The sequence below is a fragment of the Martes martes genome (genome assembly GCF_963455335.1).
Source record: "Martes martes genome assembly, chromosome: 10".
Taxonomy (NCBI): domain Eukaryota; kingdom Metazoa; phylum Chordata; class Mammalia; order Carnivora; family Mustelidae; genus Martes; species Martes martes.
This window is the reverse complement of record NC_137898.1, coordinates 60,804,999-60,828,527: the sequence shown is the minus strand read 5'-3', so window position 1 is coordinate 60,828,527 and position 23,529 is coordinate 60,804,999. Positions and strand designations below refer to the sequence as shown.

The 23,529-nt window shown below is 51.7% G+C and overlaps 1 protein-coding gene across 4 annotated transcripts in view; it reads left to right on the top strand.

Moving 5' to 3' along the window:
- ARRB1 (arrestin beta 1) overlaps positions 1 to 12,485 on the top strand; it is a 70,683-nt gene extending 58,198 nt beyond the window's left edge. For 2 of the 4 annotated variants that reach the window (XM_080815497.1, XM_080815495.1), the window contains exons 8-16: positions 883 to 1,018; positions 1,827 to 1,911; positions 2,355 to 2,427; positions 3,241 to 3,378; positions 4,555 to 4,638; positions 5,873 to 5,896; positions 8,130 to 8,200; positions 9,070 to 9,121; positions 10,516 to 12,485. In XM_080815497.1, the coding sequence (XP_080671623.1) occupies positions 883 to 1,018; positions 1,827 to 1,911; positions 2,355 to 2,427; positions 3,241 to 3,378; positions 4,555 to 4,638; positions 5,873 to 5,896; positions 8,130 to 8,200; positions 9,070 to 9,121; positions 10,516 to 10,627 (775 nt within the window). In that variant the 3' untranslated portion in view covers positions 10,628 to 12,485. The remainder of the gene's footprint in view (positions 1 to 882; positions 1,019 to 1,826; positions 1,912 to 2,354; positions 2,428 to 3,240; positions 3,379 to 4,554; positions 4,639 to 5,872; positions 5,897 to 8,129; positions 8,201 to 9,069; positions 9,122 to 10,515) is intronic. The other 2 variants (XM_080815498.1, XM_080815496.1) reach the window with 2 other exon arrangements.
- Positions 12,486 to 23,529: the final 11,044 nt, after the last annotated feature.

Genomic DNA, 23,529 nt, shown 5'->3' with positions numbered 1-23,529 from the left:
GGGAGTGAAGGTGAGCAACAGGGATGCCGGGTCCCCTAGCACGCCACAGACACTGCCTCATCAGGTCCCATCCTCTCCCAATCCTTGTGTCCTCGTTTCCTCCTTGAGCCCCAGTCACCTTCCTTAAGCCCCATCTATTGGACCTCCGTCTATTCACTGGGTCTCTGTTCTCTTCACGGACCTGCAACCCCCTGACTGAATCCACACCCCTTCACTGAACCCTGTCACCTCTCTGAGCCCCCACTTCTTCACGGGGCCCCTCTGCATATTTTGATCAAATGGATATTTGGGAGGCATTCATTATACGGGAGGTACTGTCGTAGGTGGTGAAAACCCAGCAGTGAACAATGTAGACAAAAATTTATCTCCTTAAGGATCTTGCCACTATTAAGTAACCTAAGGGAGGCTGGAAGTGAAACGTAGTCCCTTTCTTGTCATCCTGAAGAGTGGCCACAGGGGTTCAGCTCTGATGGGGTGGGAGTTCAGACCAGGAGAAGATCAAGTGAGCTGATCCAGGAAGGCTTCCTGGAAGAGGAGGCATTTAGCTGGGCCCTGAAGAAGGAAGGCCCAGCTAAATGCCTAAATGAGGGCAGAAGTGGGAAGAGGGTATTGCAGGTGGGGCCGGTATAAGCAAATCTGCAGAGACAGGACTAGATAGACCTAGGATGACAGAGAGGAAGTGGGGATGGCTGCAGACACAAGGCGAGAGGATGGAGTGGGACTGGGTGGTGACAAGGCCCCTGTGTCTGCCTCTGCAGTTTGGACTGGATTCGAAGGCCAGGGGGGCCATGGCAGTCTCCTGAGCAGGAAAGGGAGGATTACAAGGGAAGGGGATGGAGGCACGTGACTCTGGCTATCTTCTGCTCTGCCTATGTCCATTAGGAATTCTGTGCGCCTGGTTATCAGGAAGGTTCAGTATGCCCCTGAGAGGCCTGGCCCCCAGCCCACAGCTGAGACCACCAGGCAGTTCCTTATGTCGGACAAGCCCTTGCATCTTGAGGCTTCCCTGGACAAGGAGGTAGGAGGCTTGGACTTGGCAAGGGGTGGGGGCTGTTCGGTGGGGGCAGGGACCTCCCAGCTCAGCTCTCTCCTGGTCACTAGAGCTCCTGGGTTCAGGGAATTGGAGACCTCCCTTGGGAGATGTAGGGAAGACTTGGGGGTCAAAAGGAGGGGCAGAGTGGAGCATGAAGCTGAAGGATGGGATCAACTTTGAAGTCAGGGTACCTCCTGAAGGGATGTGGCCATCTTCCTGCACCCCTAGCCCCCTTTTGCAGTGTGGACATGCCTCTCTCTATGGGGACAGTCAAGGGCAAGTGCTGGTGGCAAGATTTGAGCTGAGGTCCTTCAGTGAGAATTCGGACCTGGTTTCCTCAGTGAGCCAGCCTTTCTCCTGCTTCTTCCAGACCCTCCTGAGTCTAGAATTCCTGGCCTCCAGAGCCAGCAGGGACTTGATACACCACTTAATCCAAATCCTTCACTGAGCAGAGGGGGAAACTGAGGCTTAGGTAACTTTCCCAAGGTCATGCCACTCTCATCCTCTTCATCATTGTTATTACTATTGTTCTCACTTTCTGGTGACCAGGTCAGGACTGGAGCCCAGGAATATCACCTTCTAATCGAGTTATCTTTCAAAATCCCACCAAGGCACCGGTGTAACCTGCCCAGTGCCTTAGCATCAGTGGGATGTGGCTCAGGAACTTGAGGCCCATGTCAGAGTGGCCAGAGTCTGTGTGGTCAGGAGTTGTGTGTGCGGCCTCTTCTCCCTCCCTCTGTCTAGAGCTTTAGTACCCCCCGGTCCAACCCTCCTGCCTTCTTCTGCCTCCCAGATCTATTACCATGGAGAACCCATCAGCGTTAACGTCCACGTCACCAACAACACCAACAAGACAGTAAAGAAGATTAAAATCTCGGGTATCCGGGCAGAGGGCCAACCCAAGGGGCGGGCAAGAGGGACTCCTCCCAAGGGTTGGGGGTAGCTGAAGGCTCTCCCCTTGTTAACAGCCTTGTAGAGAACTACAGGCCTGCGGGGAAGCCCAGGGCCTCCTCTATAGAAGCCAAAAGGGGAAGGCTTTTGAGGCTAGTAATGCAGGCTGCTCATTGGCTGGGTAATAAGTTTACTGTGTAAGCTGCCTCCTCTTAGGTTCCCTGGGTTCTCGGCAAAGCTGTCCCCGAGGGAGGGTTTTGGTGATGGGAGGGAAGAGTGCGTTTGGGCTATGCTTCGGGTGCAGACAGGGTGGTCTCTTGCAGGATCCCCCGGTGCACTCCAGGGATGAACATCCCCAAGTTGAGGGAGCCTGGGATGCCTGGGAGTGGCAGCCCTGGCTCACACCACCTTGTCTCCCTCTTCCTCCCAGTGCGCCAGTACGCGGACATCTGCCTTTTTAACACAGCCCAGTACAAGTGCCCTGTGGCCATGGAAGAGGCCGAGTAAGTGAGCACAAGCCCAGCCTTGGATGTGTGGGGCTGGGCGGGGAAATGAGAAGCCCTGGCTGCAGTGACAGGGGCATGTGGTTTTTTCCCACCTGGCAGAGGGCTGGGCCTTGGACTTCCTAGCCAATCATGGTACATGATCCCAAACAGCCTTTTAGAAAACACCCACTTGATTTTAGCTACAAGAAAATGCACATTACAGTCAAGGGAAAGACCTGCTCAAACTAGAATGACAAAATGAGAGCTATTGAATTGAAGGGGACCGCGGCTATAATTACACAGTGCCAGAAACCTAGATTAAAGGGCAGACTTTGCTCTGAGCTTCCTGGCAGCCAGAGCAAAGAGGGTAAGGCACTAGGTACACAGCTTTTCTTGTCTGATGAAAGACTAATCCAGCTCATTGGGTAAAATGGTTGTATGTGGGAAGGTAGAGAATAATTATATATTAAAAATTTAGGTGTGAGGGGCAGCTACTGTGGTTGGGCGGGAGTTTTGTCTCAAGCTTGTTAGCAGCTCAGGCAAGGGGAGAGCTCTCCAGTGAAACGTCTTTTCTCACCTGAAGGAAGTAGATGCTCCCATTAGAAGACACATCTGGTTTTTGGTTTTTCCTGGCTCTGCCTCCCTTTGGGAGGAAAGTGCATTATGTGTCATTTTTCATGTACATGTGTGTTTATGGACTAATCTAGCCCTCAGTATTTTGGAAAGTTACAAACATGTTTTCAATGCTACTCTGTTGTCTCTGAGTTGTTCTAACTGGGCTGGGGGGTGACGGTTGGGGTGTGTTTCCACACCTGCCTCCCTTCTTCCCAGTGACACCGTGGCTCCCAGTTCAACCTTCTGCAAGGTCTACACACTGACCCCATTCCTGGCCAACAACCGAGAGAAACGGGGCCTCGCTCTGGACGGGAAGCTCAAGCATGAAGACACGAACTTGGCCTCCAGCACCCTGTGAGGAGCCACCTGCCCTCCTCCCTGCCCCCTCCCTGGGGGCCCACAGCCTTCTTTCCCACCAGTGCCTGTCCATGCTGTGGTCATCCTCTCCTCAAGCATGGTCTCTGGCCCCATCCTCAGGAGCTTGAACTGTAGGGAAACTGTCCCTACTCCCATCCCTATCCAGGGCTGCCCCAGAGAGCCAGATGGGCCCCTAGACCCAGCTCCCTCTGTCAGTGCTGGGATCTGCTGGCTTCCCAAAGGAGGGCAACCCAGAGAGGCTTCCTGCAGGAGGCAGCAGCTCCTGACCTACTGTCTTGAGTCAAGTGGGGTATGTCCCTGAGGCAGAGTAAGCCTGGAAGGAAAGGAGTGGCTTCGGTGGGAGAGGATGGATGAGGAGGTGAGTGGGGAGACTGGGGAGATGTGGACAGCAAGCTAGGCTACAGCAGGTGTTTGTGTGCCCCTCAAAGGGATCCCTGGGCCACATAATCACTCTTGTCTCATGGGCATCACTGACATGGGGGCTGCCCTGCTCTCGTGGAGACCTGGGGTATGGGGAACTCGTCTCACCCTACCCACTGAGGTCTGACCCTTCTGTGGGGCTCTGGCCTGCCTCTGCTGCACCCCTGCCCTGGACTCCCAACGTGGACCCTGTGCTCCAGCCACACAGCTGGTCACAGGCGTGCTAGCCGCTCACCTCCAAGTCTTTGCCCTCTTCTTCCACCCTGGCCCAAATCCTACCAGTCATCAAGACTTGGTGGCAGGGCCACCTCCTGCTGGGTCTTCCCCAGTACCTCCTCCCCTGCTTTGCCAACCTCCCTCCCTCTCTCTGAACTCCTTGTCTAGCCCTTTGTGCCCCATGGGTTGCTGAGTAGTGGGAGAAGAAGCATCCATCCACCCAAGGGTAGTAGGAGCCCCCCCTCTGCATGCTGCTGGGACTCAGACCCAGGGAGGAATGGGGCTTATCAAGTGCGCCCCAGGAGTGAATTTCACGGCCAGATAGGGGACCCAGGGATCCAGGTTCCCCCCAACTCAGGGCAAAGCTTCCCTTTCTTATATAGTGGGCTCTGCACATGGTGGCTGAGTGACCCAGGAGAGGGACAGATGGCCACTGCCCCCACTGCACCCCACCCTTGCCATGTCTCTTCTACCCAGCGATCATCGGTGAACCTGCTTCCCTGTGTCACCTTGCAGGTTGAGAGAAGGAGCCAACCGGGAGATCCTGGGCATCATTGTTTCCTACAAAGTGAAAGTGAAGCTCGTGGTATCACGGGGCGGGTGAGTGTTCTAGCCCAGCCCAAGACTCCCTAAGTGTATAACGGGGTGTCCCAGATCACCCACAGCCCACTGCCCCATTCTGCCTGATAGCTGCATCCACCCAGAGGGTAAACCAAGCTTGAAGACTTCCTATTCCTTCTCTTCCTCCTTCATGCCTCCCTTTTCCTCCTCCTCTGCCCCCCTTTCCCTCACCCACATCAGAGGCTTTTGACCCTTCCCCTGCCCTTTCCATGTCTCTCTCTCCCTCCCTCTTCCCCCTCCTCTTCCTCCCTGTCCCCTGTCTGGACACACAGGGTTGTTGTGGGGGAAGCTTCCTCAGAGCCTGTGCTGTGGGGTCTCCAGAGAGTTCTATCCCCTCACTTTGTCTTGGGGCCCAGCACCTACCTCTGCTCATGCTCATGCCCACGCTGATCTGCTAAGGAAATGGCTAAAGGGGCTCAGAATCCCAGCGCTGGATTAGGGATGTTCGGACTCTCCCATTTTACAGATGGGGAAGCAGAGGCCCAAGCCATTCTCCAGACATTTCCTGAAATGTCCTCCCCTAACTTCAGGTCGTAGGCTGGGCACTGGGGTCACTGCAGTGGACCAGGCATATTCCTGCCCCGGAACATGGTCTGTGCCCCACCTCAAAAGGGGGGAGCTCAGATAGAACGACTTTTCCCCACAGATGGGGCCTGCATGTTGTCCTAAACCTAGAATTCTGAATCTGGGCTTTTTGTCTGACTCATAAATTTCTATGAAAAGATTTGCAAGCTAATAGCATTAGACGTTAGAGTCATGCCCTATGTAGATGGCTTTATCTAATACTGACCGCATGTCCTAGGACATCTCAGAATTGCAAATCCCAAATCCTGTGTTCTTTGACTCTCCACCACTTCCTTGAGGAATCCTCGGTGAATCCCAAATTGATTTCTCCGGCCGTCAGAGAGGCCTCCCCAGGGCAGGCTGCACAGGGGTTGGCTATCATGTCTCCTTTGCCGAGGGGGATCCTGGGGCTCAGCAAGTCCTGGGATTTCGGCACCCCCCCATCCTCCACCCCCCCCCCCCGCAAGGCTAATGCCATTTCTGTGTATCTCTGAATGAGAGGTCACAGCCACAGAGCGGTGGGTGGGAGTGCATCTCAGTGTCTGCCCTACCCCTGAGGGTAGCAAGGTGGTGAATGAATGTGCTTTCTGTTTTCTTCCTCTCTGAACTCTCTCCTGAACACCTCTCCCGCCTCCTCTGACCCACCCAGCCTGTTGGGAGACCTTGCATCCAGGTAAAGCCCCTCCCTTCAACCTGACCCATGCACCTTCCTGGAGGGTCCAGAGACCCCTGGGCTGACCATCCAGAACTGTAGGGCACTGGGTTGGGAGGAGTCTTAGCAGTCACTTTCGATGGCCAGGCCCGGGCATAAGTGCTAGGACTAGAATCCTCTCCAGAGGGACTAGGGAAATGCAGTTTCTGCTTTAAAACAACCTTGCCCTGTTCTTCCATCCCTCCCAAGTGAAAGGAACCTTTGCAGATAACAAAACCAGCTTCCTGGATCTGGGGGAATAGACCCCCAGCCCCCATCACACAGTCTGATGTTTTGGAGAAATGCAGGCTTTATGGCTTCCAGACTTGTACCCTAATGAGAATTAACTGCTGGCCATGTGGAGAGGGAGACCTAGGGAGAGGTCCTGCGGTCCTGATCTTGTACACAAGGTTCCTTGTAGCACTGGGATCCTTGCACCTTCCAAAAAAGTCATGTGCCCCACATGCAGTGGTTTTGCCTCATCTTGTCACCAGATGGCAGTAGTGTTCACCCCAAGAAATCAGGCTCTTTGGAGAGGTGAAATTAATTCATTTGAGTTCAGTTCAATATAATTCAGTAAAGATTTCTGGAATCCAGATTTATGCCCAGCCTTGTGCTACAATTCTGGGGCCCCAGGGAAGAATCAGACCTACCCCGCCCTTGATCATTCATGGCGTGCTGGAAGGTTAATGTCCAAATTTTTCCATCCATGCACTGTATGGCTTTCACAAAGGTTGGCAAAAAGCATTCTTCCCTTCTGTTAGTTCACTCTTCCAAGTGAACCTGGAAAAGCAATCTGCTTGGCAAGCAAAAAGAAAAAAAAAGGAGCCAAATTGTTTAAAAAAATCTATGAATCCCCATGTCCCCATGGAGGGGAAGTAAAGCTTGAATCTGGCAGGTATAAGTTTCACAGTTCAATCAAACCTTTTACCTACATCATCTCCTAGAAGTTCTAGTGGTTCTAGAAGTTAAGCGCTGTTATCCCCATTTTCCAGATGAGCTCAGTGAGACCTAAAGATATAAAAGTGTCCCCCCAGACACTGCTGGGGGCCTGAGAATGGACCTTTCTGGTTGCACAGCCTCTGTCCCTTCCTGCTCTGTTCCCCTCTCCCTTCCTCCCTGCCACCTGGGCCCAGGGCAGAAAGGTCAGTAAGATGAGGTTGTGCCTGAACATGGTCACGGTTGACAGGGCCTCCTAAGTGACACCAGCCTGAGCTGAGAGGAGGCACTTTCGTGGCTGCTTCTCTAGGAGTAGAGAGCAGAGGTTGGGTAAGACTGTGAATTATGTGGTCAGATTCCTCTCTCTCACTTCCAAGAAGAAAGAAAGAAAAGGAATCCTGTCTCTCATTTCCCATTAATAGCTGTGTGGTCTTGTGTGATATATTTTTCCTCATTGTGCCTCAGTTTCCTAGTCTGTACCTATGGTACAATAATGGGACTGTTGTGGAGATTAAACGAGCTACTTAACATCCTTGGCATGGAGTCAGTACCATGTGTCTGCTCTTGTTATTATTTTGCTTGTCAGGGCCCAGCAGAGGGAAGTCTGGGTCAGAAGCGCTGGCCTGTGTCAGCACATCCCCTGTTCTTCCCCCCACCGCCCCCTACCCAGACCCTCCATCCCTACAGGGCTTCAAGGAAGGCTCAGTGCACGATGTCAGTAGCCCTGGGCCCAGACAACCTGAATTTGACTAAACTGACCTCAGCAGTACATCATCCAGGTGGCAGGGGGCTAGGGCCCCTGGAGTACCTTTACAAGAGCCTCCTGGAGATGTTGGGAGGTGGGACTGAGTAGGGGGGAGAGGGAGGGGCAGGAGTGCAGTGTTAGGGAAGGCTGGTCCATCCGCAGCGGTCCGAGGCCTGTGGGGTCCCAGGGCGCCTCTGGAGCCACCCAGGGACCAATGTGTACATGGCCCTGGGCAGTCCTTTCCCCACCCCCTTGCCTCCTCTCAGCTCATGAGAACCCAGGGATCCTTATCAGGAAAAGGGAGGTTTCCATTTCTTTTTGGAGGCAGCAGAAAAGGTCTTCTAATTCAACTTCTAGAGGAAGTAAGGTTCAGAGAATGACAGACCTGGGGCCTGAGTCTGGATTCCCTGCCTCAACTGAGAGCTACTTCTTCCAACCATAAACCCCTCCCCAGGCCTCAGACTGGTAGGGCATTGAGTCTTCTAGCCTGAGACTGACCTTGAGGCTCACTGGGTCTGCATCTTTTTTCAGTGACGTGGCTGTGGAACTGCCCTTCACCCTAATGCACCCCAAGCCCAAAGAGGAACCCCCACATCGTGAAGGTAAGCAGGATCTGCGGGTCACTGGAATGGGGGTTTCCTGGTTGTCCAACCCATTCTTTACCAGCTACTGTCTCTCCCTATCACCCCATCTAACTGTGGGTTAGCCTTCAGCCCAGGGTCACCCTTTTTCCTCACCCTCCCCAGGATTTTTTGTGAGGCCTACACTCCTCTATTTGCATCTGACTCGCCTAAGAAACAGAGGTCTGACTCCTTTCTCCATGGGGAGGGAGGCTGGGAGCATTCTTGGAGCTCTTCCGGCCGTTCTTGGAGCTCTTGTCTTGCATCCAGGCATTGGGAAGGGGCTGTGCAGATTAAGATGGTCCCTGGACATATCTTAGTGATTTTTCGAAGTGATACCAGATTGGTCATATTTCCGTAAATCTAAGACTGTTTAAGTTGAAAGAGGCAACACTATAGTCTGTACCACAAAGAAAGAAAAATGTTCCCACAATTAAACTGTGAAATGCCATTGGTTGTAAAATACACCCCAAGTTCAGAAATGTGCAGGTGTGCAGGTGTGGGGGGAAAAATAATGGTTGTCTTAACATTAAATGCAAGTCATGTATTTAAGAAAAGAATCTAAGTCATGCAGGACACATGCCAAAGAGCAGGGTCCAGAGGTTTTTCTGTCCTGGAGCTGGCTAGGGGCCTCTGGGGCCTCCTTGGACCCTCCCTGGACTCTCTTTCCTGCCATTAGTGTTTTCAAGACCAGGGACCAACCCTTCTTCCCCACCTCCCTTCTTCCTTAGCCCTCTCCACTTTAGCTTGGTTGCCCTAGGGTGGGGACCTGTGCCCATTTGCCCCGTGCCCCCTGCCCTGCCCCCTGTCCTGCCCACTAACCCACGGACCTCTGCCCACCCTGTGTTTAGTTCCAGAGAACGAGGCGCCAGTAGATACCAATCTCATAGAACTTGACACAAAGTAAGCCAAACCCTGCCCGCAGACGTCCGGGGGCGGGGTGGGGTGGGCCTGGGGTGGAGGCGGGGCAATGGGGTCATTTGCATTTATGCTTATTAACCCCTGAGGAACAGCCGGTCTAACCCCGTGTGCTGAGAGCTGCCTCTGCTCGCCTCTTCAGCAACCCGCTTGCCTGCATGTGACTTGAAGGACCCTCCGTGCCTGTTCCTCTTCCTCCTGCCTTGGTGGGGTCTGTCTTCCTCCCTCGTCCTTGCACGTCCGTCCGTCAATCCGTTCGTCCATCCACAGCGCCTGCTCGGCTCTCACAGGGCTGATTGGGTTGGGGGGCCCTGGGTCCGGCTCTCCAGCCCTGCCTGCACCCAGCCGGTGGAATCAGGCTGTGGGGTGGGGAAGGTTCTGGGAGCTCTTGTTGCTTCTGACTCCTGAGGACAGATGCGGATTTCCCTGCTGTCAAAGGCCGTCGCCTCACCGGACAGTGGCCGGAGGGGGAGGACCTGGGCTGACTTCCTGAACCACCTCCAGAGCCAAGCAGCTTTCTCTCCAGCTCCAGATCCACCCTTTCATTGTCTCCCAGGAGATATTTGGGGTGTGGGGTCTCAAGTCATGACATGAGGATGTCTCACGGGGCTGGCTAAATTCTGTGGGGTGGGGGACTTGGTGGGCTTAACTCTACATGTTACGTGATAGAACAGAACTCACTGTTCTTAGAAGCAGTCCTTCATCCTGAAAGCCCACTCATGTGCCCCCCTTTCCCCACCTACCCTTCCTCTAACCCCACAATTTAGATTTGCTACCCCCAGACTCCGTCCTATCCCAGATCGCTCAGGGTAGAGTGGGCTGACAGCTCCCTGGAGAAAGGGCGTTTGTGGTTTTCTCTTCCACCAAGCCAACCCTACACGGTGCTGTGTGGAAACAAGAATTCTTCCTGAGGGTAGTTCTTTTGGTGGGTGGTAGGGTTTCTTGGTCCGGTTCTGGGGGGTTCGGAATATGCTGGGAAACGACTGGTGGCCTGGCCTCTCCTGGTAGGACTAAGTTCTCCCTCTGGCCCCAGCCCAGCTACACTGTACCTCCATCCCTCTTTGATATCTCCCCCACTCCCAGATCCTTCAGAACCAGGTCACTGTCTAGTCCTGGTCACTTTCTAGGCTGGTCACTTTCCAGCCCTTAGGCATGAGAATTGAACTCATGCATCCCTCCGGGATTTCCACAACTAGCTGGAGCCCAGATGCGACCAGTCCCACTGTCTCCAGAGGGCATCTAGACATGCCAGCCTGGCAGGCCTTTCTGTCCACGGGCTACCCTGGGGAACAACGGCCTCTGAGTTCCCTCTGAGCCTCTGGAGTTGCCTGCTTCCCTGCCTGGCAAACAGGCCCCGTTTTCCTTGTCTTTCCCACCAGTGATGACGACATCGTGTTTGAGGACTTTGCCCGCCAGAGACTGAAAGGCATGAAGGACGACAAGGAGGAGGAGGAGGATGGTACTGGCTCGCCACAGCTCAACGACAGATAGACTGGGGCCGGCCCTTCCTCCGGGCAGCTCCAGGTCCGCGTTCATGCACTAGGATGCTTCTTCGTCTTCTTCCTGTCCTTGTTACCCCTCCCCTTTGTCCTTCTAGTTCCTTCCGGGGGGGGGGGGGAGGCAGCGGTCTTCCAGGTCACGGTGGTGAACCTCTGGCCTCAGGATTGGCCCCACATCGCCATGCCAACAGGGTCATGAGGACCACCTTCCCCCCGCCACCCCACTCATGGGTCACCCCTCCAGCCTCTTCTCTTTTCCTGCTGACCCCAGAAAGGCCATCCGGGCTCTGGCCTTGGGATTTTACTTGGGATGGGGAGCAGAACGGGGAGGGTGGGGCAGAGGGCTCGAGACACAGGAGAGGATGCCTGTGGCCCAAGGTGGCTGGCGCAGCTCTGGCAGCTAAAAGATGACCACGCTGAGGGCCACCCTCTTCTGGCCATGAGAGGCACACCTGTGGATTGATTCTCAGTACTTTTTACAGTCCGGACCCACCAAACACCTCTCCCCTTCCACCCCTCTGTCCCCATCCTGTGTCCCTCTGTGTCTCACAGTGACATTGGTGAAGGTTCACAGACCCCAGGAGTAGAGAAGAGCCACTGGACTGACTTTCTTACCAGCAGTTACCCAGTCTAAGGCAAGCTGTGTGAACTAGCCCAAGTCTAATTCAGTCCTCTCAGGATGTGACATCCTAGCTATCTTGTACCTTATGTGTATGTCCTATCTATACACATGCACAGAGGGAGAAGGGAGGGGTCTTCGCAAAGCACCAACGGGCCGCATAGTGAGGCCAAGCTCCTGGGGGCTTTTCCAGAAGGGTGGCTCCGAGAGATGGGGGTTAGGGGCAGGAAGATGAATATCTGCTCAATTCCCTCCGTTGCAGACTTAAGAGGAATCAGTGATCCCACAGGAAGAAAGGCTGGAGGTCCAGATGGGGCTGGGGACACTGGTCCGGTCCCCTACTACCTCCCTTCACAGCCCTCCAGGGCTGAGCTGGGCTGGCCCTGCAGGGTGGGAGAGTGTGCTTGGGGGTCATCACGCCCACAGTCAAAGGGCCTCCTGCCCCAGGAGGTGGCCTGGTCCATCAAGATGCCGTCCACTAAAAGGAAGGGGGATGCTGGGTAGCAAAGAACCCTTCATTTCCTTGGGGATTTAATGACCCCCCCAGTAGGTCCTGGTGTCATGGATGCCCGGTACTCACTGGCTGGGGTTGATGTGATTGGGACCTGGGACAGGGCAAGGCAGATGATGAGGCAGAAAGTGATAAAAGGTGTTCATTCTTGTCTGGTCTTTTATGCCCACTTACTGTGTGACCTTGGGCAAGTTTCTTTCTCTCTCTGGGCCTCAGTTCTTCACCTAGAAGACCAAAGGGTTTGACCAGATGATCACCAAGGGAACTCCCAACTCTGGCCTCCAAGAATTTGTAAACCTTAGAGCTTCTGGTATGATGGGTGGAACCATCCAGACCACTGACTCTGGTCTCTCTGCCTCCAGAGATGATTCAGGGCCCCAGAATTGGCAGGGCCCTGGAGACCTCCTAGCCCATCCCTTCCCAGGCCCTTCTTGGGCCCCTGGAGGGTCATCTGATGTTAAGCTGTGGCCATAGCTAGCATGAGCTGCTCGGCCCTAAGACCCCAGTATTAAAGAAGACAAAGCTTAGATTTGTTTATGATATGGCCTTGGGTACCTCACAGCTCCCTGTGGCTGCAGACCCCCTAAGGCTCACTGTATACACAAGCAAATATATTTCTTAGCAGGGCAAGGGGAATGTCTCCTCCATCCCTGCTCCCTTTTATCTGTGTCCCATGCTTGCCTAGAAAAGGAGACAATAAAATGTTATTATGGGGACTCCACCCTTTTCAGGGCAGTCCCTCCTGGGGTGGGCTGGGTAACCATTCTCCATGGCGAGAGTACCCAGTTCACAAGCCCAGCTCGGCACCCTGGCCCTTCCCCTTCTGAATCTCATGAAGTTGCAATTCTAGGGAGCCCTACCCGATGGCAGGCCAAGTCAGCTTGCAGCGGCCATGATCTCCTGGCCAGTTCTGGGGTCCTCGCTGTGGGTACCCCAGGCATCTAGCCCCTACCAGAACTTGCTGGCAGTTCGCACCTCCTTGGACAGTTGAAGAGTTGATGAAGGGCTGGAATCCATGCCAAGCATACGCTCTCCGGTGTCTTCCTCTGGGAACTTTGAGGCTGGTACGAGGATTTGAGGGGATCACTCCCCTACCGACCGGCCTCTTCCTCCATCCCTCAAGCTGTGCACACAAATTTGTCAGTCTGGTTTCTGGAGCTTCTTCACCTCGACATCACACTCCCCCTTTCGTATTTGTCCGTGTCTGACTGAAATTCCCCCAGCTGCAGGAAGTACCATACTCCCATCTAGACCTTTACTCTTTGGGCCCAGGGCCGCAGAAGGGTGGCCCCTGTCCTCAGGAAGCTCATGGTCAGGTGAAAGTTCTAGGGGGAAGAAATGGGGGCCATTGGAGTCAGGGGTCCTTGGCTGCTGCTAGTCCATATAGTGCCTTGATGTGAAGTAGAAACAGTCCCCTTCCAGGTAGGTTCGGCCCATTTTAGAATGCTCAGCTTTGAGAATGGCATATAGGCTGGAGTTCAGCCCCACTCGCCCAGCCGGGTGCAACACAGGCTGGAGTGTTTCCTTGGGTCTCTTCCTGAGAGAAAGACCCATATCATCTTTCAAAGCTTCCGGTTGGCTCCAGACCCCAGAGTGTTGGCTCTGTGCTGACCCCAGGGCTCCGCACTGGTACCTCCCAGTGGCCCATGTGGGTGGCATAGAGAGATCAGTATGGGCAGGAAGGAGAGGCCTGGTGCTGGGGGAAAATCTACAGGCGGAGCCCAGCTGGGCTCCCTCAGCTTTCCGACCACGAGAAGGGTGAAGTCCTGTGAAGAGAAGGACTGAATTATTCGGTCGGCCTCCATGGGCTGCCTCAGCCTCAAAGCACGGACAGCGAGGGTGGGCGCACCAGGTGGCGGGTGGGGTTGCTTCAGCTGCTCGGCTTGTCCCTGACAAGCTGGTTCCCACATGGTGCCGTGAAAAGCACGCTGGCCTGGAAGCCCACGGTGTCTCCAGCCCAGTTGTCACCAACCAGCTGAGTAGCCTTGAACAAGTCCCTCATCCTCTTGGGCTCAGTTTCCCTAACTTGAAAATGAGACTGTAATCCCTTCCCCACCTGATGCAAGGGATCTGAAGCCCGGAAGAGACGAGAGTCAGCTCTGTAGCCCCAAGTCACACAGGAAGATCACTGCGGGCTGTGTCCTCCTCCCGCCGGTCTTCATCTCTTGCCCCCTTCTCCTTAGGCAGACGTCAACCAGGAGGAGATGCAGTTAGCTTGGCTTTGGTGACCCAGCTGAGAGACAAATGTGGACACTGCTCAGGAATGCCTTGCCCACAGATAGTGGTCCCAGCAATCATGACAGAGAGACAAGCCATGGATATTGCCAGTGATTGGGCTTGGGCAGGGGGCATCGTGAACCCTTCCGGGCCTGGCGGACCCCCATCTCCCGTCTTTCAGATCCCATAGAGGACAGGAAGCCTTGGCTCTGATCTCAGATGAGGGAGAGCCACCCACTTCCAGGCCCAGGGAGGGCTGAACTCCTATTCCATCAAAGAACCCCAAGGGTGAGGTGGAACAGAAATTGCCCTTCAAAGTAGAAGCCCCCCCCCCCCAATCCAGGATCGAGCACAGCTGCTGATGCTCCTTGGTGATACTTGGAAGGGATTCAGGTCCAGGGGAAAACCAGGCCCATTCCCCTGAGAGCTGAGCCCCTGTGGACCCATTCACTCCCCACGGTTACAGCCTCCCACAAAGGCAGCCTCTCCTGCCAGTGACTGGGGACTGGACATTCTCCACCCATCCCAGAGGAAAGCATTGGCCCCAATCTTGTATTATAGGGTCTCATGGGCACAGGCTTATGTTCTGATGTTTTTTTTTTTTTCCTTTTCAAAGTAAAAAAGGACCAAAATAGACTCTCCGACCCTCATGCGTAAGGCTGCATCGAGCAGTCTGATGGCATTTTGCCATCCTGGTCCAGGGAGATCCATTGCTTCTGTCCCCCATCCAGGGCTGAAATGGCCTACCTGTGGGGCAGGATCCCCACCTCTTCCACTCCCTTGCAGAGTCCCTGCACAGTGGCTTCAACGAGAGGCCCAACAAAGGGGAAGCACCCTCCCACCCCAGCACTCTCTCCAAAAGGGAAATCAAAGCACAGGTCCCCAGGACCCATGACCTATAGACACTCTGATGCAGTGGTTTTCAAACCAGGTGCTGTGGAACCCCTGGGGTTCCACAGAGCTTCGCCAGGGGCTGCTAAGGTGGGACAGTGGGGGTGGAGGCAAAGGCTCGGTCTCCAGCTCTCCCCCATCCCCACTTCCACCAGGACAACTCTGCTTTTATCTGTCTTGCCTCTTGAGGTTCCACCTTCAAACTTTTGAAGAAAAGCTTCTTCAAACCACCATTCTGAGGTTTGATCTTCAACCAGCAAGCACAAGTTCTCTTCTTGCTTTTCATGTTGGAATGGCTTTAGCATTCCAGTACAAAGTGGCTTGTACTGGAACTTGGGTTGCAGACCCAAGTCCAAGCATTTGCTTACACAAACACACGTACTTGTTTGATGGTTTTGTAGCTCACCCACCATGGAAGCTTCTCTGGCCTGGGTTTGATTTGGTCTTACCTTGGTATCAGCCATGCAGTGTGGGGAATGATGGAGCAAGGAAATAGGCCCAGCCCCCACCCCACGACTTCTGTCTCCACCCCACTTCCCTGGCCCAGGCCTATGGGACACGTGATGGGAGAAGGAGAAACTAGACTCAGGTTCCTCTTTACATACAGCCAGATGGATGGATGTCTGGGTTCTCACAAAAGAAATATTGAGGGAGGACATTATACAGAAGTCCCTCCATGAGGACATGACAGGGTCCCTCCAGAGACCTTTAAAGCAGCCAGTTTGCCTTGAGAAGTTCTACTAGGCTTCCACTCCCACATCTGTGGACAAGCAAATGTGTGGGCAACAGGAAGGTTCTGGAAGAGATGTTGGTCCTCCACCCACAGTCTCTGCCAACCTGTCCCTCTGTCCAGGCCCCCCCCCCACCAGGGTTGGCTGAGGGGTGGCACATTGGTGAGACACAGACCAGCCCTTGACACAGAATCCTGCCTGGGCCCCTCACTGAGAGCATTCCAGGTGAAAATGCGGGTCTCAGGGCCCAGCAGACCATGTAGCGTGGGAGAGGGAGTGCTATGTTCAGTCCGAGTATGCTCTTGGGTATCCCACTGACCTCAGTTTCCCCAGTGTGTAAGATGGGGCTTGTGCCGGGCTCTGACCACCTCGCAGATTACTGAAAGGGGAGGTCATGGGGGGTATGATAGGTGATGTCCTATGAGAGGTGGGAGCCGCACAAACTTGGAGTGTGGTCATGGCCTACACCGCGGATCAGCAGAGCACTTGAGGGAATGAGTATGGGATAATGCCATCTTCCCATACTCTGCGCTTCCCAGACTCTACTCTGCTCCCCATCTCTGCTCAGCGCTAAGGTCCAGCCACAGATGCTATGGGAGATTCCTCCTCTTCCTACCTGATGGGAGCCAGCATTCAGCCTGGCACAGTGACTGTGGATCCTGGACGCAGGGAGTGACAGGTGGCTGGGACAGGTCTCCAGGTCTGTAGCCCTTCTGTTAAGTGATTATTTTGTGACACCCTCTTTCCTGGGCCACCTGCCAGGTTTATCTGTTGTACCTGTGGCATTCCTTATTATGTCAGATAAGTTATTACAGTTTATTCAACTCTAACAGGACAAATGAACAAGAGAACCTTAAATAGGAGACCATTAAAGGTCTTTTGTGACAGATGCTCCATGTGCATTCATTTCTGTCTCATCAGCTTATGGCAAGACCTAGATCAGCAAATCCTGTCCCTACTGCCTCGGAATGTTGGACAGGACCCGTGACTGGGTCAGGTGTTGATTTCCCTTCTCTGTGGCCCCAACTCCAATCTAGTCTCTGCGCCCTCTCTGGAAACTGCCAAAGAGCTCCTCCCCTCCCCCATCAGTTACCAGTCTTCTGGCCTTGGGGAAGTTGCCTAACCTCTCAGACACCCCTGGATCCCATGACCCCTGATTTGCTGCTCAGGTTAAAGCCATCCATCTTCTTTTTGGCACCACCAACCACTCCAGCTGGAATCCTGCCCCAGTCTCAGCCCTGGGTCTCATTCAGTACTTATCTCCTGTTCCACGGGTCTCCCCAAAGTCACTTCACTTTCCTATGACTTACCCAATGCCTGTTCCAAAAGAACACATGGGAGGTATGGGGATATATGTGAGGAAGATTTGAAGTTCTAAATGATAATGTGTTGCATTAACACAAAAGGGGGATGCCAATGAATGTGAGATGGCTTTCCTGGAAAACTGATTATGTATGAAAAGAATTTGTTTTCACATTCCTCTAAAATATGTGTGACTTAGATCAAAGATTGCCCTCCTGGTTGACTAGAAGGTAGTCTCTTTCCTCTACTGCTCCCTTTGGGCCAGAGAAGGGTGGTGAGAAGATGCTGACATTTGAATCAGGAGGCTTCAGCTCAGGGCTCTCATTCTGCCTTCCCATGTGGTCTGTATCAGTCTAGGTCCAGAGAAATAGCCTCCGCCCATATTTCAGTAGCAGGGATTTTACTGATGGTACTGGCTATAATGTTGCAAGAGTTAAAATGCAAGTGAGGCAAGGGACGTGAGGCAACCCAGAGATTAGGTGTAAACTGGAAACCACTACTACCTGTGAGGTGGAAGGACACCTCACAGGTAGTAGTGGTTTCCGTGGAAAGGACAGGGTGAGGAGTGACAGACCTGAGGAAATAGGAGCATTGAGGAAGGCATCTGAGGAATTCAGAACACAAGGGAAACACGTCTGTTGCTGGGGATGCTACCCAAAGCAGAGAGAGAGAGAATCACTCCTCTCTTTCTGCCCCCTGATTTCAGGCCCATGCCTACTTTTGGCAGGTCTGGGTGCCTCGCAATGCAGAACAGAAAGTCAGGAGATTAGATCTGAGACCCAATAGGCAAATCACCAGCTCTTCCTCAATCTTCTCACCCAAAAAATAGAAATAACCATATTGGCCTGGATACCACAATTGAGAAGGAGTGTCCTGACATTCACACAGGACCATAAATATGGAAGAAGTATTTGTTTTTGAGCCAAAACCTGATAGAACTGAATGGAGAAATATATGAATCCACAACACTCCCCTCTCAGCGATCAGTAGAGTAAGAAGACAGAAAATGAATAAAGACAGAGAAGACCTGAACATTATCAACTAACTTGGCTTAATTGATATAATAAAATATTTCACCTCAAAATAATAAAATGTGTATCATTTTCAAGTGCACATGGAACATTCACCAAGAAAGACAATTTTGTGGGCCTAAAAATACCTTAACCAATTTAAAATAATTTACATAATAGAAAATAGGTTTTCAGACTGTAACAGAATTGAATTAGAAATTAATAGTAGAAAAGTATCTGGAAAATTTACAAATACTTGGAAATTAAGCCATCTCATTAATAAAGAGAAAACCACATGGAAAATTAGAAAATATTCTGAATTAAATAAAAATGAAAACAAAAATAAGCAAATTTGTGAGGTGCTGCTAAATTATTTCGATAGATGCAGAAATGGCATTTGACAAAATTCAATATCCACTCTTGATTTAAAAAAGCAACAACAACCCGAAGCCTTACTGAACTTCCTTAATTTAATAACAATCTAAGAACACCATACTTAGTGGTGAAATGGTGTCGTGGTGTTGGTGAATGATTTTCTTCGAAGACTAGGAACAAGGCAAAGATGGTTGTTCCTAGCCCTCTTACTTAACATCCTACTAAAGGTCCTAGCCAGTACAATGAGGCAAGAAGAAGATATAAAAGGCCTACTGATTGTAAAGAAAAAAAAAAAGGTCTCTATTCACAGACAACATGATTATTTATGTAGAAAAGCCCAAGAATTCTATCCCAAAAATGTTCTAGTACTAATGAATGAGGCTACATAGGTTACAGGATACATGATCAATACACAAAAATCAATTGTACTCCTGGATAGTAACATCAAAGCTTTGGAAATTGAAATTAAAAAGACAATGCCAAATCAAAAGATAACACCATTTACAACAGCACCAACATGGAAATACTGAGGTATAAATGTGACAGAATATGCACATTATCTCTATACACATCTCTAAAGCACAAAACACTGGTGAAAGAAATCACCAAATTGAGACATTTACCATGTTCATGGATCGGAAGATTGAATATGGTTAAGATATCGGTTCTCTCTGAACTGACTTTAGAGTCAATGCAATCTGAATCAAGATTGCGTCAGGATTTTTTTTTTTTTCAGATAGAGACAAACTGATTCTAAAATTCATATGGAGAGGTAAAGGAACTAGAATAGCCAAGCAATTTTGTTTAAAGATTTTAATTACTTTGAGAGAGAGAGAGAGCACGAGCAGGGGGAGGGGCAGAGAGAGAAGGAGAAGGAGATTCCTCTCTGAGCAGGGAGCCTGATGCGGGGCTCAATCCCAGGACCCTGGGGATCATGGCCTGAGCTGGAGACAGACACCTAACCAACTGAGCCACCCAGGCATCCCTAGCCAAGCAATCTTTAAAAGGAAAAACAAAGGTGGGATTCTCTGCTACCTGATCTCAGGAATTATCACGAACCCATAATAACCAAGATAGTGTGGTAGTGAAAGAATAGACATCGACATCAGATGGGACAAAATCAAGAAATAGACCTGCAGATACACCACCAATCGATTTTCCAAAAAGATGCAAAGGCAATCCAATTGCCTTTTCAGTGAACAGTGCTGGGAGGATGTAGAGAGTGAACAGTCAACACTACCGGTGGAAACGCGAAGTGTGTGGACACTTTGGAGAACAGTCTGCCAGTTCCTTGCAGATTTAAACATACTTACATAAGACTTAGCAGTTCTACTCCCCAAAGAAATGAAAAGGTATGTTCTCACAAAAACCTGTATGTGAACCCTAAAAATGGCTTTATTGTCAACAACTGGAAACAACCCAAGCGTTCTTCAACTAGAGCGGAGGGATGAGCTATTGTACCGCTGTACCAAGGAATCCTGCTCTGTAGTAAAAGTGAGCAAACAAGCGATGCTTGCAATGATCTGAACCGTAAATACATGACACTAAGTGAAGGAAGACAGACTTGAAAGGACACATATGTGTGATTCTATTTATGTGACATCTGGAAAAGGCAAAAGGATAAGGACAGAAAACAGACCACTAGTTGCCAGTGGCTGGGGTTGAGGGAGGGTCAGCTATAAAGGGACTAACGAGAGGGATTTTGGGGGAGGGGGCAATGGAACTGTTCTGTATCTTGATTGTCAAAATCAACTGTAAGCCCAAAAGAGTGGATTTTACTTTATGCAAATATGTGTCTCAATAAAAAAGCAAAAAACAAAAAAAGTAAACAATTTATTATTATCATTATTATTTTTAAAAATGTTATTGATTTGGCAGAGAGAGAGAGAGAGAGAGATAGCATGAGCAGGGGGAACAGCAGGCAGAGGGAGAAGCAGGCTCCCTGAGCAAGGAGCCTGATGGGGGACTCGATCCCAGGACCCCCAGATCATGACCTGAGTCAAAGTCAGCTGCTTAACCGACTGAGCCACCCAGGCATCCCAAAAGTAAACAGCTTATATCACAGAATGCAAACAATATTTACTGGGCATGTGCCCTTTGCTGGAGTTTATGCTGGACCCTGAAGACATAAAGATAAATAAGATAATCTCTTTCAGGAGCTCACAGATTCACAGGAGGATAAGACATGACAACAAAGGTTTGGAATTGCTGCTGAGGGTTACTGGAGATGGGGTTGACATGTATTCACGGCATGCCATGAGAGCACTAAGGACAGGTCATCATGTTTAGCTGGGGTGGGTGAGATGGGGAATCAGGCAGGCTTCTTAGGGGAGGAATTGCTTCAACTGAGTTTTGAAGGCTGAGAAGGAGTTAGGCAGGTGAGGGGAGGCTATGGACATTGGCCAGAACTGACCTCCCATCCGATATTTGGATATTCAGTCTCAGCACCTTTGCACCCACTGTTTCTTCTGCTTCCCAGCCTACAGGGAAAGCCACTTTCTCAGAAGGGTCTGCCTGACTACCCTGGTCAAAGACCTCCTTCCCCATCGCTCTTCTATCACACTGTTTATTTCCCTCATAAGAAGTGTCTTGCTTGCTTAAGCCCTTGCTGAGCACGTGGGCTCTGGGTTCTAAACCCAATCTGACCTTGAGCAAATCATCCGCATTTATGTGCCTTGGACTTCTCCATTTCTAAGTAGGAATTAAAACTACTTCGCAGAATTGTCATCAGGCTAAAATGGGTTAATATATCTAAACCCCAGGCTTCTTCCCAGCACAGTGCTTAGCACATAGTAGGCACTTTATAAAATATTTGTTGGACAGATTGTGGCTAAATGAAAGAAGAAACTCTCCCATGCTCACCAGCAGATGATGCATGTATGCAAGAAAAATTAAAACTGGTTCTGCCCTGACACAAATTGGCCAACAGATGTCGCTGCAGCTCTCTGGGTAAAGGAACCAAGACCTGTGACAGGCTGAGCTATGTTACCCAGATAGGATACCAGACAAGTATTTCAAATGAAGGGCCCGAAAGTTGTAACCACACTAAAAAGCCAAGGTTGGGAAGCTAAGGCTGAATTATGTTGTACACGGTAACATATTCTATAGCTGCATTTTCTCTCTGTTTTCTCACTTTTATCAAATAGTGACAAGGAGCTGGCCATGCAGGCATCTTATATAACCACCACCTCAGTTGGGTGAGGTGGGAGGTTATGGGAGTCAAAGGGAGTGAGCTCAGATCTGAGTGCAGCAGAGGGAGGCCACGGGCCCTGTGTGATGTTTCTTCCCTGGTGCTGTGGATCTCTGTGGGGCAGGGACAGTGCTGGTACATCCTCTGTGCCCCAGGACTGGGGGTCACCAAAAGGGAACCCAGCCCCCAAGGGGAACTTCTCATCTGGTGTGGACAATGGGACAGAAAACTGATCTATACAAATAAAGGTCTGGGGGGTACAGTGATGGGAAGGAGAGGTGAGGCTAGGACAGCAGAGGGGACTCAAGTTGTCCTGAAGCTCTCTGCATAGGGAAGGCATTGCAGGCAGAGAGTGCTATGTGAACAAAGGCACACGGGGCCTGGAATCGCTGGGCTTAGGTACTTAAATCGGAGTCATTCGCTGTAGCTGGAGAACGGCGTTCAAGAAGGTGTTCAGCATGGGTGGAGGATAAGGTCAAGGATTGAGAGTGTATTATTAGTGTTGGTAGACTAGCTAGTCTAGCAGTCTAGCACTTTCTCTTTTCCCCTCCAGTCTTGTCAAAAGTCACTGGAGTCCCAGGCCCACCAGCCTGGTACAGTCCTAAATTGTTCTTGTTCCAATTTAACTCTTAATAGTGGCCGCTCTCACTCCCTGAAGTTTCCTGGACTGTTTGGTCCCCTTATTTAGGGGCCCCACGTGCTTCCATTATTATAGTGACCTCGTCTTCACTGGGGACAGCTGCAGGATCTGGCCTATCTTATCGGGTGCTCAGCAGAAAGTAGAGGCTCAGGAAGGAGGAGTTTTATATCTGGGGACCACGGAGCTTGGGGTTCCAGAGCAAAGCCCTCTCTCCTCTCAGGAAGGGATAGAGATGCCCCTCCCCTGGGGAAGGATGCCCATCAGGGGTTTTGCCTGTAAGAGGTTGAGGGAGGTTTCTGAGGCCTGCTGGGAGCCTCTGACAGAGGCTGAGAAGTCCTCCACAGCCTTTGTTGCTGGCTTCCTCCTCCCACCACCCCGTCTCCCAGCCACCACAGGTGTGGGTCTGGCTTCAGGAGGCAATGACAGAGGGGTGGAGATAGAGGGTGAGAAGATAGGACAGCCCTGCCAGACACTCAGACCCAGAGCAGGACAGGGATGGCCCCGGGTCCATCTTGGGTTCTGGATCTGCTCTGATTCTGGATGGGCTCCTGCACTTCCTGTGCCTCAATTTCCCCACGGGTACTATGAAGGGTTAGTTGGGGGTGGTCTGCAAGGAATTAGCCAGCCCCAAATGAACTGGCCTGAGGCAGCACTGAGGGAGGAGGGGGTGGTGAGGGAGGGGTGGGAGGGTGGAGGAGGGGACTCCAAAGGCTGCCAAGCACATTACCGCAGGAATATTAACTGTCCCATCGCTTCTCCCAGTCTGGCAAAGGCTGTGTCCATAAATTAGGGCCGTGAATCTGCCAGACAGAGACTTAACGAAGAAGGAGGTGAACTTCAGTGAGAGCAGGCAGTCCCTCTGGAGGTCACAGGTCCAGCCCCAGCCTGGACAAAAGGAAACTGGAATCAGAGAGGGGCCTGGGGTGTGCATGAGCATGGGCCAGGAAGGCAGGAGCGGCTCTGTTCACTGTTGAATCCCCAGCACCCAGCGCACAGTAGGGGCTCAACCAGTACTTCTGACTGAGGACCAAATGGTGTGGCAAGTCATGCGAAGCTCAGACCCAAACCCAGTCCTCTGGACTCTAGCTGGGCGCTTACCAGTTCCCACAACGGACCTGAGGGGCGTGGGGAGGAAAGGGGCGGCAGAAGTAAAAGGCTTCTTGAGGAGATAGTGATCATGGTTTCCCTTTGTTTCTGAGAGGAAAGCTTAGCTTTTATAGGACCACAGACCCTGCAAAGTCTGACACGTTTCTCAAAATGTGTAGTTTCCTGTCTATCACATTTCTGGCAGTTACACCTCTTTCTCCCCCCTCTGCTGCTCTTTAAGGGGACATCCGAGATGGAGTTCTTCCCTCCTTGGCACTTGGCCCTTGCACCACCCTGCCCCGCCCCTCAGACTTCCAACAGC